At 47.4% G+C, this 15436-nt stretch overlaps 2 protein-coding genes across 2 annotated transcripts; both read right to left on the bottom strand.

The window, feature by feature from the left end:
- Nucleotides 1-3655: 3655 nt before the first annotated feature.
- Nucleotides 3656-8961, bottom strand: LOC130387561 (tetratricopeptide repeat protein 19, mitochondrial-like). Its single transcript, XM_056596724.1, has 10 exons — nucleotides 8657-8961; nucleotides 7961-8052; nucleotides 7374-7484; nucleotides 7230-7268; nucleotides 7047-7103; nucleotides 6860-6921; nucleotides 6252-6376; nucleotides 5817-5971; nucleotides 5025-5187; nucleotides 3656-4297 (listed from the first exon to the last, which is right to left on the bottom strand). The coding sequence occupies exons 1-10, from the start codon at nucleotides 8922-8924 to the stop codon at nucleotides 4128-4130; spliced, it is 1242 nt and encodes a 413-aa protein (XP_056452699.1). The 5' UTR covers nucleotides 8925-8961; the 3' UTR covers nucleotides 3656-4127.
- Nucleotides 8962-9940: 979 nt separating this feature from the next.
- LOC130388352 (zinc finger protein OZF-like) lies at nucleotides 9941-14893 on the bottom strand. The gene is made up of 3 exons (XM_056597818.1): nucleotides 14506-14893; nucleotides 13225-13369; nucleotides 9941-12451 (listed from the first exon to the last, which is right to left on the bottom strand). The coding sequence occupies exons 1-3, from the start codon at nucleotides 14527-14529 to the stop codon at nucleotides 11118-11120; spliced, it is 1503 nt and encodes a 500-aa protein (XP_056453793.1). The 5' UTR covers nucleotides 14530-14893; the 3' UTR covers nucleotides 9941-11117.
- Nucleotides 14894-15436: the final 543 nt, after the last annotated feature.

Genomic DNA, 15436 nt, shown 5'->3' with positions numbered 1-15436 from the left:
TGGATGCTATCCCTGAGGCGGAGATGAAGGGTCTGTCCAAATTGTAACACACAACAGTTCCTGTACCAGACCAGTGCAAAACTACTGCACAGAGACTCAATAGTTAAGTTAGGCTAAGTTAACTTAAGTGGGTTCGGGTAAGATACAGAGTTACGGACGCACAATACACACAATGGACACATTAGATACACACAGATTAACAGCCAAACCTCCGGCCCCATAGAGTGGTGTGTTTGTGTGGTGTGTGTGTGTGTGTGTGTGTGTGTGTGTGTGTGTGTGTGTGTGTGTGTGTGTGTGTGTGTGTGTGTGTGTGTGTGTGTGTGTGTGTGCTTGTGTGTGTGTGTGTGTGTGTGTGTGTGTGTGTGTGTGTGTGTGTGTGTGTTTGTGTGTGTGCGCACATATGAGAGCATGTTTCTGCAGGCATGCGTGCTTGTATTAATGTGTGTGTGAGGAGCCGGATGTTTCTCTGAATCCATAACCAGAACGGTTGAGATGAGTCCGGAAGAGTGTGTGTCTGGTGTGTGTGTGTGTGTGTGTGTGTGTAGAGAAGGAAAGAAAAGGAAAGAGAGAGAAAGAGAGAGCGAGTCCCGGGCGAGACAGAGCCTACCTCACGCGGTCCAAGCTGGAAGTCTTTAGAAAGAGAGACATTATAATGCAGAGACCGAGCACAGTGGACACAGAGAGAGAGACCTAGAGACAGAGAGGGAGAGAGAGAGAGAGAGGGAGAGAGAGAGAGAGAGAGAGAGAGAGAGGGAGAGAGAGAGAGAGAGAGAGAGAGAGAGAGAGAGAGAGAGAGAGAGAGGGAGAGAGAGAGGGAGAAAGTCTTACAAAGAGAGAACAAAAAAAGAGGGGGAGAGAAAGACTTGGAGAGAGAGAATAGGAAAAGGAGAGCTAGAGAGAGAGACAGCGGGAGAAAGTCTTAGAAAAAGAAAGAGAAGGGGAGAGGAAGACTTGGTGAGGAACAGAGCGAAAGAGAGACAGAGATGGAGAGAGAGAATGAGGGAGAAAGAGATGGAGGGAAAAGAGAGAGGGAGAGAGAGGTATTGAAAGAGAAGGAGTCGGAGGGAGAGAGGGGAAGAGAAATGTCAATAAAGTGAGAGACAAAGAGGGAGAGAGAGGGAGAGAGAGAGGGGAAACAAGCCTCAATCGGTGAAGACGGAAGACGGATTGTCCCCATGACAACCACACTCGCCGTCCAACTTAGTTACACCGGCTCACTCCCTCACCTTGCACACACAAAAACACACACACACACACACAAGCACCCACCCACACACACAAACACATGCACGCACACCCACACACAGACACATACACACACCTGCGAGCACAGCCAAACAAGCACACACATACACATACCTTCACGCCACACATGCATACACACACACACCCACACACACACACAAACGTCCACACACAAATATACACTGCTATACATACAACACAAAAACACCAATAAACTAATTGAAACACAACGGCCCAAGCATAAACAAACCATCACAATTTATATTTTCCCACTCCAGACACACGCACGTGCATGCATACACACACAAACCATATGTCCATCAACAGAAGGTTGCTATGGCACCAGACACGGGGGTTGCCTTGGTGATTGGCGTGGCGACGCGGAGGAGGTTGCCCAGGCCGACTGTCATTCCTGCATTATGATGTCATGTTGTGATGCCGCGCTGGAATCTGCACATGAAAGAACTTCTGTCCAAAATAAAGCCCCTCCCACCGGCACGAGGGAGACTTATGCTGGTCGGACAGCTTATGACATCTGGAGATCTGATTGGCTGAACTCTACCCAGTTATGCCAAGCCCCCGGCTTGGCATAACCAACATTAGAGAATTGACCAAACTCTGTCAAACGGCCCTTCCTGTCCTGTAAACAAACTATACAACTATACAACAGTTCTATAAATAACTAGAAGTGGATTGTAATCCCTACCCCAACCTTGCCAAATCTTAACCTAACCCTAAACTCTCATCCATTACCTAGCTTTACTAACACTAGATCAATAGGGAAAGTAACCAGGTCTGAGATCACCAAGTTAAAAGACTAATCTCAGTAGACCTACAAAGAGAACCCTGAGGCTGGGGGCCTGTAGTCTTAGGCCTGCTCTGTGCCGTCTGACCCGGGGAAATGTAATCCAAGAGGTGGCGCTGGTCTGATCCTGGGTTCAGCTGACCAGACGGTCCTCAGATTGTCCACAGACCTTCAGGCCAAAGAATGTGTGTGTGTGTGTGTGTGTGTGTGTGTTTGTGTGCATGTGTGTGTGTGTGTGTGTCTATGTATTTACGCACCTGCTGTGATGGATCTCTGGAGCTCCAGGTTCTCCACTTTAACGAGCCCAATTTATACCTTGAGAGGAGAGGGGGGGGGGGGGGGAGAGAGAGAGAGAGAGAGAGAGAGGGGGGGGGGGGGGGTTGGAGAGAGAGGGCGAGATTGAGGGGGGGGGGGGGGCGTAAAGTAAGAGAGATAGGGTGAGATGTGAAAGGGAGAGAGAAAGAGAAGAGAGAGATAGAGAGAGAGTAAAACTAAGTGTGAGAGAATAGAGAGAGATTTTAGATACCAGGGGATAAGGAATCGTTTTTTTATGTCAACATGATGACAACAGTGATTATTTGATCTCTCTCCCACTCACACACACAATTTATGTGGTTGGGTTTGGGTGTCCTGGATGTTTTGTGATAAAGTTGTGCTTTGTTTTGTTTTTAAATTCAATGGATGAGTTAATCTGTTGTGTTCAGTAGAAGCCATGTTTCATGCCCAGACACAAACACACACAGCTATAAAACCAAACACCCTCAGAGATATGCATGTGTCCGTCAAGCCGTGACGCTTCCCACAGTGAAAGTTTAACCAACACCATCCAGCTGTGGCTGGCTTTGTTTTCCCCTAACAGACTACAACTCCCAAACACCCATTAGAACAACTACAACTCTATCATTAGCATGTTTACTGAACGCACTGCGAGCGCTGACAAAACATCAGGGCCGTGTGTGTGTCAGTGTGTGTGAGGGCATAAGTACTGTGGGAACCTACAGGGGTGTTAAACTGTGGCTAAGATGTCATTAGTCTTGCATGTAGGGGGTTCCCCTTGATTAAGCTTGCGGTAGATGACCTATGATCTAAAAGAGCCCTCTGGTCTAGCTCAACCATCCTTCCATGGGGTCAACTGGTAGAGCATGGCATGAACACCGCCAGGGTTAGGCGTCTGATTCCCACCCGCGCTAATAACGGATGTCCTCATGGTATTGGGAGACGCCTTGGATAAAGTGTCCAAGTACCATCGTAGCGGCTGGGATACGGAACACGTTATGGTCCAGAGCCGTCCAGAGGTTCGAGCATGGTCAATATCCTAACACACTCTTAATACTTTCAACCTATACGTGTCCTGGTGGACTGAACCAGAACCGGCTGACTGAATGGCCACAAACCCCAACACACGTGTCTTTGGAGGTAGAAGGAGAGTGGCGCTGTGACGATAAACCTACGTTGACATTAGAGGTATACGTCAGGGTGCTGATGTTAAATGTGATGCTCAGCAAGAGCCCATGGCTTTGTCAGTGAGGATAAGAAAGGGTTGAACCAGTAGAATCTCATTGAATGACAGGACTGCAGTCACTACAAAAAAACAAACACCCAATACAACTTCAAACATAGTTTTATTTTCAACATAAAATGATAATGGGATTGAAGAGAGAATATATTTCTTTACTATTTTTGTTTATATTACACCTCTGTATCTGTTGTACCATGTTCACACAAACACATGAAATACTACGGTTTCATCTACACCAAACGATTCTTTGCAGTAGGAGAGATGAGAGAGGATGAGGTCAACCCTAGGGGTTTGGTTGAGGTTGCGAGGTTACATTATCATCATCAATATTGTGGTTAGGAGATGGTCATTTCCATTGGTTTGTTAGAAGTCTTTGGTACAGACATTGGTTCTGACCCACACACACCGGTAGAGACCACCTTGGGGGGGTCCAAGGGGGTCATGGGGACCAAGAGTTTAACAATGAAGGATCATTCATCAAACATTCGTAACAGTCTGTCCATTCATCCATCCATCCACCAAAACTATTTATCCACCCTAACCGTTCATCCATCCCCCTCACTTCAGATCCACTTCCTCTTCCTCCTCCGTCTCCTTCAGCTGCTCCTCCCTCCTCTTCTTCACCTCCATCAGCCCCTCTTGGATCTGCTCCACCGCCTCCTCGTCACCGGCCGCCCGGGCCAGGGACAGAGCCTCCTTGTACAGGTCCAACGCTGCCTGCATGTCCCCTACACCGCCAGCAGAGGGGGCAAGAGACCACTTAACTCACGCTTGGGTCTTGGGTTGTGATAATAGGGGGGATATTGAGTTTAACTGTAAAAATACACATATGATGCCTACATGCCTTGTCCGTTTGATTTGGTGATAAGTATTTACAGTTCAGGCTTGAGATTAACTAATAGTTGTAGGAAGAGACCCGGGCTGCACCAACCAGTTAGCGACCCAGGCTAGACCAACCAGTTAGCTTTACTAGGGGAGGGACTAACCTTCAGGCTTGAGATAAACCAGTGTGACCAGAGACCAACCAGCTAGCTTTACTAGGGGAGGGACTAACCTTCAGGCTTGAGATGAACCAGTGTGACCAGAGACCAACCAGCTAGCTTTACTAGGGGGGGGACTACCCTTCAGGTTGAGATGAACCAGTGTGACCAGAGACCAACCAGCTAGCTTTACTAGGGGGGGGAATACCCTTCAGGTTGAGATGAACCAGTGTGACCAGAGACCAACCAGCTAGCTTTACTAGGGGGGGGAATACCCTTCAGGTTGAGATGAACCAGTGTGACCAGAGACCAACCAGCTAGCTTTACTAGGGGGGACGGGGACGGGGGACTACCCTTCAGGTTGAGATGAACCACTGTGACCAGAGACCAACCAGCTAGCTTTACTAGGGGGGGGGGGGACTACCCTTCAGGTTGAGATGAACCAGTGTGATCAGTATGAGGCGAGGCGAGTTACCCTGGTGCAGCAGGATCCCCGCCAGGTTCCCCAGAAGCACGTGCTGGTCCGGGTGGCCGGCCTGGCGGCCCAGCGCCACGGCCCGCCTCACCACGGGCAGGGCCTCGGCGTGGAGCCCCTGCAGGTCCAAGATGGTGGCCAGGTCGCTCATCAGCACCAGGGTCTGACGGGAGACAGCAGCGAGCAGGCATCAGGACGGCCCCCTGGGGCCCACTACCAGACCATCAGGCATCAGGACGGCCCCCTGGGGCCCCGACCAGAACCACACGGGGCCGTTAAACACACGTCACAGCTTTTAAAGGAGTTACTGTTTACTGAATCGTTACTCTTATAAGACACCAGCTACCATATGTAATAACAAATCTTACAATATTTCTTGTTCTCTTCATGTCACTACGTACTGCAGTCTTGCACGAATAGCGATTTATAAATACAGTTTAGTTGATAGGTAGGTAGATGGATTGTATAAAACACACGTCACCAGATTTAAATTGATGTACAACTCTGTAATGGACTCTTTTATGCAAAACTCCTTCGGGACACATTAAGCTATAGGCCGTGCTTCATTTACATGTGGTATGGTTCTACTTAAAGTTGTGGTTAAGGCGTGGTTCTGTGTTCTGCTCTGTATGCAGGGTTCAGTCTTGTGGTTAAGCACGGTTCTGTTTGCGTGTTTGTATGCGTAGTTCTATGTTCTGGTTGTACTGCTCTGTGTTTGGCTCTGTGGGAACGGCTCTGTGCCCCGGCGCTGTACGGATGGTTCTGGTTCTGAGTGTGCTTGGTGAGCCGTACCTGAGGGTGGGTCTCGCCCTGTTCCTCGCTACAGATCTGCAGGGCCCGGCGGTAGTCCTGGGTGGCCTGCTTCAGCCGGCGAGTGGCCGCGCAGTACCGGGCCCGCGAGTCCAAACACAGACCCAGGAGGAGACGCGTCTCCTTCCTCAGACCCTCTGGGGAGAGGAGGAGGAGGGGGAGGGTGAGAGGGAGGAGAGGCAGCGTGGGGGAGAGGGAGAGAAGAGGAGAAGGGAGAAGGGAGGAAGTGAAGGGAGAGAAAACAGAGAAGAGTTACAATATGGTGGACCTCCATGTTGGACTCTTCACTAGCTCTGGATTCATTAGTACTATATTAATGTATAATACCCCATAACAGAACTGGACCATATTTGTGATGTATACCTGCTCTGCATACTACTTGGGGAAGGGAGAGGGAGGGGATTGAGATGCCGGTACCTGATTGGTCGGTCTCTGACTGGTCGGTACTTGATTGGTCGTCGGGTGAGCTGTCCTTGTGCTGCTCCAGTTTAGCCTCCAGAGACTCTGTACAGAACCGGTAGCCGTGTTCTGCTAACTCTGTCCTGCAGAACCAGAACCATCGACACCCGTTAACACAGGCGTTCCCCGCCGTCTCCGGCCCCGTGGCGCCCCCTTCAGGCCAGAGGACCTGCAGTGTTGCGCATCTGCTTCGCCACACAACGTTTCCACCCACTCAACACCAACTTCCGGGGAGTTTGTTTGTTAGAAGCAGTTGTCCGTGGCTACAAATCATTATGCAGTCCGTCAGCGCATAAGGATATAAAATACCCTTACCCTTAAAAATGTACCTTCAAATATGGAAATCATATATATCAGCCATCCCCCGTGACTCCGTTCACATATCGGGCCAAGGGGGGAGTCCTGACTCCAAGGTACCGAAATGATTTTGACGCCTATCTTTTTGAAGACAAGGATGCAAGAGAGTTCAGTATACGCTCGCGCTTGACACACTGTGTCGAGACCTTAACTCCCCCAACCACCAGCGTCCTCCCTGGATGGAGAGGTGCTGAAAGAGGAGCCCTTACTTGTTCTGACCGGCGTATATGGTGGCCAGCTTCAGGGAGATCTCTATGATGCCGTTGTCGTTCTGCACAGAGAGAGAAAATCTGTCAGTCACAGTGAAGTGTTTTCGAGAGTTGCACTGGTTTTGTATCCCCTGGGGGGGGGGGGGGGCAACAGGTGCACGTGATCAATTAAACGCTGTCGACATACCTCTGGCGTTCCCCCAGAGAGCATGTAGCTCATGGTTGCTTTGAAAAGTTTCTCTGACTAGAAAGAAAGAGTTGATCATTAGCGCCTTCATAAATATTAGCAGCTTGCTCTGATGGTGTAACGGCATGTTGTTTAATGGCTGCCTTTCAATTGATTTATAAGTCAAACGGTGTTGTTGCTCACCTTGTCCAGTTGACCCTGGACGTAGGCTAGGTTGGCCATCTAGAGACGCAACACAAACACACACATGACTGAGGTAGGGAACACTCCGTTATGCAAAGGAAAAGGGTTGCTAGCTGTGTGTGAGCGTGTGAGAGGCAGTGTTACCAGGCTGTAGGTGTAGATGATGGCCTGTGTGTTGGAGGACTTGTGGGCCAGAGCGACTGCCTGGTGGAGCAGACCAGACGCCGCCGGGAGCTGACCCCTGTACATGCTGAGCTACACACACACACACACACACACACACACACACACACACACACACACACACACACACACACACACACACACACACACACACACACACACACACACACACACACACACACACACACACACACACGATAGGATACAACCCTGTCTGTTAGGGCTAGGGTTAGTGTTATTTACAACATTTGATCATTAGACAGAGCTGTAAATAGGACTAAATCTATTCATATTATATTAGATTGAGTTGATTGTGTTTGTATTCATGTGAATTGTTTGTGAATCTTGTGACTTTGTTTCATTCATAAAAAGTATAATTGTAAATGTCCAACCATTGCAAAATTAAAGCAAATCAACAAAGCTGGCACGAAGGGGTCATTGAAAACCTCTTCACGTAATATCATTATTAGCAGTAGTAGTATATAAGTGATGCTAAAGCTGACAGGAGGCATAGCGTGGTGATGTAGTTGGTAGAGACCAAGTCTCACCTTGGCCTTCTTCAACAGCATAATGATCTCATCCTCGCTCTTCTGCGCCTCGCTTCTCGTGTCCTCCTCTGTGGACTGGAAGAAGGAAAACGCTGCAGAAAGAAATATGACAAGTCATCAGTAGTCATAATTAGGGAGTTTAATTCCAATGGCCATTTACCTTGAATTTGATTTCTGATGGGGCAGAAGGTAAATCCACTGTGTTTGGAAACAGTTCAGGTGTTGGAAACTGCTCAGAACTGAAAGCTTAACAGGCATACCTTCATGCCCAAAGACAACAGGGTTCGTCACTTTACCAAGGACGGTTAATAGTGTCAATAGTTTAAAGAAACAGTGAACCTTCTGTTTCAGATTTAATTCGAACACTTTGATATTTAGAAACATGCGTCTAGGGCTGAGAGGTTTAGGGGGCGTGCTATACCCATGGTTACGACACACGCCAATTTGAAGATACTTTTTAGTACCGTCTATGCTTAAGTATTATGAGTGTTATAATAACCGATGTTCTATATGAAATCCGCCACACACCGTAGCGTGTGTTGTTGTTATGGATGTTTTGGGTTCATGAAACTGAACAACTGATCAGGTCAAGGCATAGGTTCAGAGTCTTGGCTATGGAGAGCTAGCCATGCTCTCCTGGTATTACCATATCAACTGTGTACTGATTGAGGCAGGGTTAACGTGTCGCAAACGCACCGAGTGCCCCGAGTACCGCGCCGCTCCCCGGGGGTCCCTCGCCATGGTGCTGGTGCTTCTCACGACCCATTTCTTCCATCTGTCGTGACCTTGCCGACCAGGAGCCGGATGTTGAGCTCCATCGCAGTGGTTCCTGATTCAAGCTCTGAAGCCGAGCTGTCCGGAAGAGTTTCCCCAGGTACATACTGCGTGTGGTTTGACAAATTACAAGTTTGGCGTGCTTGCTCTTAGTCAGGAGGAGAGCACGGAGCGCAGAGGGGGTCGCCATGTTTGATGTTTACAAAACTGACGTGGGGGCACGTGACGTTATGTGACGTAGTCGAGTTTGATAATCAGCTGCCATGGAGAAGATACATCAATTATTAATGTGCAACCAGGAAACGAGTATATCTTTTTAATGTTTTTGTAATTTTTAATCTATTTTTTGTCATACCATAGCATATAACATACATGTTTTGGGGGGGGCCAACGTGATTTAACCAGTGGAATGCTAAGCCTTAAATAGAGCGTACAGACGTTTTTAAGATCGGTTCTGAGCATGGACCTATTATAGAAGATTTTGAGTGGGAAAATCATTTGGGCGATAGAATCCTATACTGAGGAACGTCATCACGTGTGAACTTTGACACGGGCGGCCCAAAGTCATTAGGGATGCTGTTAACTTTCTCATTGAGACTCGAGCGCATCAGGCATCAGCCCTAATCTTTCTCATTGTTTAAATGCGAATAAGGATCAGGCTTTCTGGATTTTCAGTTGTCCATTGATTAGAAAATGAAAAATATTCATGGTCCCTTTCCGGCCGCCAGACTGAATACTTTACTGGTAGATACATGCCCCATAATAGATAAATAATTACAAATACATTGTTTTGATTCATAAACATAATTTACACAGTACCATTGGTAACCAGTGTGCCATTAAAAAACGGTCCGAAAAAATAGACTTATAGTTCCTGGTCGCACATAGCTGCAAATATATAGGTGGATGTGAATCGGGAGCTCAATTCAGCTTCGTAGGGTCTTTGGTATAGTTTACATAGCTTCCAATCCAAGGAATATTTGTCCATTTGAATTATTATAAGAGTACCTTTTCGCCTATCGCTACTGATCAGATCAAATGTTCGTCGTGTTGAAGCCTACTTCAGAATCTTTGATAAGTGATGCAACATGGAATAACTAGGACTTTTAGTTCTTCAAAATATCTTGGATGAGGTTTTTCGGACACTTTGAATGGGCGCCTGCTAAATGACTACACTAACCGTTTTGTAATTTAATAAATATTGAATGAAGATAAACACGTATGCGCCCTAACCTTAATAGAATTAAGGGTTTGATTTGAATGCTGTTTTGAGGAAGAGGTAGGGTACATGCATTGACGTTCACAGTGCACTGAAGACGTTGCTTCAAAATAAAATATCTATTAACTTTCCAAAGTCATGGCTGGAGTTTTAAGGACAATATTGTAGTTACACTGCCGTGTGTTGACTTTCAGGAGAACGAGGACCAGTTTTTATTGTGAGATAATGCAGGCCATCACCGTTGCAACTAAACATATCTTCACACCAATATAAACCATTCGCAAAAAATAAAGTTATAGTAACAGATCCCGGCTGTTCATTTTTAAAAAAATAATACTTATTGATCCACAAAAATGCATCACAAATACGACAGGTACCAAAATAAACACCTTCATAGTCCACATTTGTCCCACATACAGCCCCTTCTAAACATGCCAACAAACACAACCAACTAATAAGGCCTTCCTTGGTCCAACACCAAGGACCAGCCTGATGTTAAAATAGGGCCCTTTAATTATTGATTTTTATTTGGCATTAACAGCCAACAAATGTTAAACTCAAACATTGAATTTACACGCATTCGTTCAGACAAAAATAAATAAAGTGTTTATAGTACTGCACACCTGAGGTCAACACATTTTAAGTGATCCCACCTCCATATTTCCTTTGGTGCATCTTCCAAGGACACACACACACACACACACACACACACACACACACACACACACACACACACACACACACACACACACACACACACACACACACACACACACGATAGGATACAACCCTGTCTGTTAGGGCTAGTGTTATTTACAACATTTGATCATTAGACAGAGCTGTAAATAGGACTAAATCTATTCATATTATATTAGATTGAGTTGATTGTGTTTGTATTCATGTGAATTGTTTGTGAATCTTGTGACTTTGTTTCATTCATAAAAAGTATAATTTATGAATGAAACACACACACACACACACACACACACACACACACACACACACACACACACACACACACACACACACACACACACACACACACACACACACACACACACACACACACACACACACACACACACACACACACACGGTCTTGATGATCCGAGTCCATGAACCTGCATGATCCTCCCAGGGTTGAGTGAGCGTGACCGGACCCCCTCAGAGGTCCTGGTGGTCGGGGTAGGTCTTGACGTGTTTCTTCAGCACCCCTTTGGTCTTGAAGCCCTTGCCGCAGCGGCAGGCGTGCGGCCGCTCCTTGCTGTGGCTGAGCTCATGCAGGCGGAGCTGCGAGCCGGTCATGAAGAACCGGCCGCAGGTGGCGCAGTAGTGGCTCTTCTCTCGCGTGTGCCGCGACCGCCGGTGGCACTGCAGGCCAGCCGACGTCACGAACCTCTCCCCGCACTCGCCGCACTGGAAGGGCTTCTCCCCCGTGTGGGTCCTCTCGTGCGCCTTCCACGAGTTGCGGTAGGAGAAGGCCTTGTTGCAGTAGGAGCAGCTGTACAGCTTCTCCTTGGTGTGACTCAGACGGTGCATCTTCAGGTAGTGGGCGATGGCGAAGCTCTTGCCGCAGTCGTCGCACGCAAAGGGCTTGTCGTCGCAGTGGAAGAGCCTGGTGTGCGAGCGCATGTGGGAGGACTGCGTGAAGCGCTTGCCGCACGCCGTGCAGAGGAACGGCCGCTCCCCCGTGTGCGTGGTCCGGTGGGCCGTCAGGTGCGACTGCTGCGTGAAGCGCTTGCCGCACTCGGCGCACTCAAAGCGCTTGATGCCCAGGTGCACGAGGTGGTGCAGCTGGAGGCCCTGCAGCCGCTTGAACCGCTTGTCGCACCAGGAGCAACGATAGGCCCGTTCCTCCCCGTGGGTCAGCAGGTGGGACTGCAGGCCCCCCGGCAGCTTGAAGTCCTTCCCACACACCGGACACACGTGCGGCTTCTGGCTGGAGTGAGTCACCTGGTGGACCTTCAGGCTCTGTGGATTGCTGAAGGCTTTGTCGCACTGGGCGCACGACAGCAGCTGCCTCCTCTGGTGTGACTGGCAGTGGGCGTTCAAGCCCTGGTAGGAGATGAACCGCTTGTCACAAACCTTGCAGCGGTAGCATTCCTCGTCTTTGTGCGAGTCCAGGTGCTGGTCCAGCGCTTCCTGGTGGCTGAAGCCGTCCTGGCAGAACCAGCACTTGAAGGGCATGGTGCCGGAGTGGGTGCGGTGGTGGGCCTTCCAGTCTCGCTTGAGGACAAAGCTCTTGTCGCAGTGGGAGCACCGGTACTGCTCCTTGCGGCCGTGGGTCTGCTGGTGCAGCACCAGGCTTTGTAGGGTGGGGTAGGTCTTGCCGCACTGCCAGCACTGATTGGGCGGGAGGCCGCAGTGGACCCGGCGATGGGCCTCCATGTGGGCCTGCTTGTAGAAGCCCTTCCTGCACATGGAGCAGTAGATCATCTTCCGGCCAATGTTTGACATCCCGCGCCCCTTCCTCGTCTTCAGCCTTTCCAGGCGGTCTCCTGTAGGGGTCACAGGTTAAAGGTTAAAGACCAGATTGGTAAGGGGGTCTCACCGGCCCGGTCAAGCATCCTCTCGAACATGCAGGTAAGTTTGGAGGATGGATTACTTGCCTGCGGAGAACTGTACGAGCTTCTTCAAACTTAAAAAATGTGCCTCTCTAAACAACCAAGACAAACTCCTGGGGCCACATGCACAGAACTCTGCGTAGGTTTCGACACAAATTAATGCTCAGCAGAAGGCTGGAAATCGGTGTACATAGAATTGCTGAAATTTTCCAAGATGTTCACCGGTGCGTAGCACAACAGCACCTGTTTATTGGTTGTCCATCCCAAATGTCATGAGCTTGTGGCCACGTGGACAAGCTCAGAGTCTACACCTGCCAACAACCAAAATTGACCAAACATGTTTTAACGAACACCCATAATTATCTGTATTTGTCAAACTGACTGATTGCTAGAAATATGCATATTCTTGCAGGTTTTTATATACATCTGGAATTTTGTGTGGAAACCCGAATAAAGGTTTCTGAGGGCGTTTCTCTGCGCAGCATCTTATATTCATTGGTCCACAGATATCAGAATTCATTTTCTTTCAATGCTTAATGCTTAATGCTTTAAGCATTTTTTTTAATGCTTTTAATGATTAATGCTTATAGCCTTCTATATTTGCATTATATTACATATGCATTTTTTGTTTGCATATATTTTTTTAATTATGTATTCTCTGTGTATTTAACAGCATTTATTTTATTATGAATGGGCTGATTTCTTACGGAGATATTTGCTGTCCTGTGCGCCCAGCCTGGAGCTGCAGTCTCTCAGTCGGACTGAGAGCCTCCGAAGGACCGGGTATGGACAGACTCCCTCAGAGTCCGGTTCTGTTATAATCAGGATGCCGTTGGGTTTGTCTTTGGATCCCTGGAAGTAGACGATCCAAGAGATTATACTCTTGACAAGACTGGGAAACAAGGATTTTGGGACGACGCTGAAGTTGGCATCCGATTCGCAGCATCCGATTCAGCAGCTGGTCCACTTTAAATCGGTCCTGATTGAAAACCACTACACCTAGACTCTTCAAATCTGGACTAAATTATCACAGTGAGGCTATACATTATAATAAACATAGTTACAGATTTGTGAAACCTTTTTTCTATTTGTGAAAATGCAATACAGGCTCATTTTAATGCTTTTTAGGGGTCCAGACTGCATTAGAACGGGTCCTGATTGAAAACCACTACACCTAGACTCTTCAAATCTAGACTAAATTAACACAGTGAGGCTATACATTATGTAAAACATAGTTTCAGATTTGTGAAACATTTACCCTATTTGTGAAAATGCAATGCGGTCTGGACCCCTTAAAAAAGCATTCAAATAAGCCTGTATTGCATTTTCACAAATAGGGTAAAGGTTTCACAAATCTGAAACTATGTTTTACATAATGTATAGCCTCACTGTGATAATGTAGTCCAAATTTGAAGAGTCTAGGTGTAGTGGTTTTCAATCAGGACCGATTTGAAGATTCTAAGTGGTTTTCAAGCCGAATCGGATGCTGCGAATCGGATGCCAACTTCAGCGTCGGGATTTTGGGGACAGCAGAAATGGGTGCACATGTTGAGGGTGGATACATTGGATGCATGAATGCACCGGCACCTACTGTTTGACCCAACCAAATAAATTCATATCAATGATGACTGAAGAGTAAATAATTTATTTTACTTTTTAATTTAAAAAAGACGCATCCAGCATTATTGGGTGAAGAAAAGGCACAACTTTGTGCATAAAGTTGTGCCTTTTCTTCATCCATTGTTCAAACTTAACTTACGCCCCTGCACAGAAGTTGTATGTGCAACCGAACAGACTTTTAGGGTTGACATGCGAGATATCACGTTACCCCAGGCACAACATGTTTACCCAAGTTGGCCTCTGCATATTTCAGACGCCTGTGTACTGGCTACCAGGATCATTTAACCATAGTAAGATAACAGCATCACATCGACACATGCTCCAAAGATGCCAGACTCAAACTTGATAAAGTCGTGCAGTTGAATTACCGGTAAACACGGATCGTTCTCCATTCCGTCCGGTTTACTCGACTTTCTGGTAGTAAATAGAAGACTACGGCGGGAACCACGCCATATAAATTATCAATGATCACTGTACGGCTTCCGGGCCATGGGGTCATTTTACCATATTGGCAAAGTTCCTCCTTCTTTCACTAGATGGCAGTAATTTGCAACCAGAGCCTCCATCATGCAGACATCAGGCATCAGGCGCCCCCCCTGGGCGCTATGCCGCCTTCGGAGCAGATCGGAGGTTCGGAAGCTCTTGTCTTTTTCTTCCGTAAACCCCTTCTTCCGTAATAAGAGTGTTCCAAAAACGTTCGTAGGCTATGACATAAAACCGGAAAAACAGATTGCTGAATCAAATTAATCCGTTATTAGAACTGCTTGCGATGGTTGAACAAGAGCGAGAATTTATCAGTTGATGATTAATTGTCAGTTGTAGGCCTACAATTTCGTAATGCAAATGTTAGAATGGGTGTTAAGTTCGCCTCTTAGCACTTGCTGCTAAGAGGCGAAAATGAACGTGTGACTCAATTATTCGAGAATAAAAAATGTCTAAAAGTAATAATATAGAAGTAGCCTATAGTTTGTAGCATCGTCTACCTGCGCTGCCGGCAGGTGACGTCATAGGTTATCAGACCTTTCACATTTGCCTGCCTGCAAGATGCGCATGTTGTTTTAAGAGACGGTGAAAAGCTTGGTAAGATCACTACAGACAGTCTGTTTCCAAAAACCATTGAGCTGATGTTGAAAAATAAACGAACGTTTCTCCGTTTTGTAGCAGGTAAAAGTGAGCAGCAGGTTTGATATTCGCCGGAATCCGGATAGACGGCGCGAGGAGAGGGAGAGACCCCTACGCTGTTGGCACGAGAGCCGTGGACCACGATACCTCTGAGCAGCCAGCAGAATGGGAATGATA

This window comes from Gadus chalcogrammus, chromosome 8 (genome assembly GCF_026213295.1).
Source record: "Gadus chalcogrammus isolate NIFS_2021 chromosome 8, NIFS_Gcha_1.0, whole genome shotgun sequence".
NCBI classification, from domain to species: domain Eukaryota; kingdom Metazoa; phylum Chordata; class Actinopteri; order Gadiformes; family Gadidae; genus Gadus; species Gadus chalcogrammus.
This window is presented reverse-complemented; position numbering and strand designations above follow the sequence as displayed.

Excerpts from the sequence above, each read along its gene's own strand:
- LOC130387561 (XM_056596724.1), bottom strand. The coding sequence starts at position 8,924 with ATGGCGACCCCCTCTGCGCTCCGTGCTCTCCTCCTGACTAAGAGCAAG. Across the intron at positions 7,485-7,960 it reads TGCTGTTGAAGAAGGCCAAG|CTCAGCATGTACAGGGGTCA; the intron begins GTGAGACTTGGT and ends GTGTGTGTGTAG. Across the intron at positions 4,298-5,024 it reads GGGGATCCTGCTGCACCAGG|GGGACATGCAGGCAGCGTTG; the intron begins GTAACTCGCCTC and ends CTGGCGGTGTAG.
- LOC130388352 (XM_056597818.1), bottom strand. The coding sequence starts at position 14,529 with ATGGAGAACGATCCGTGTTTACCG. Across the intron at positions 13,370-14,505 it reads AGAACGATCCGTGTTTACCG|GGATCCAAAGACAAACCCAA; the intron begins GTAATTCAACTG and ends GTCTACTTCCAG. Across the intron at positions 12,452-13,224 it reads ACAGGACAGCAAATATCTCC|GAGACCGCCTGGAAAGGCTG; the intron begins GTAAGAAATCAG and ends TGACCCCTACAG.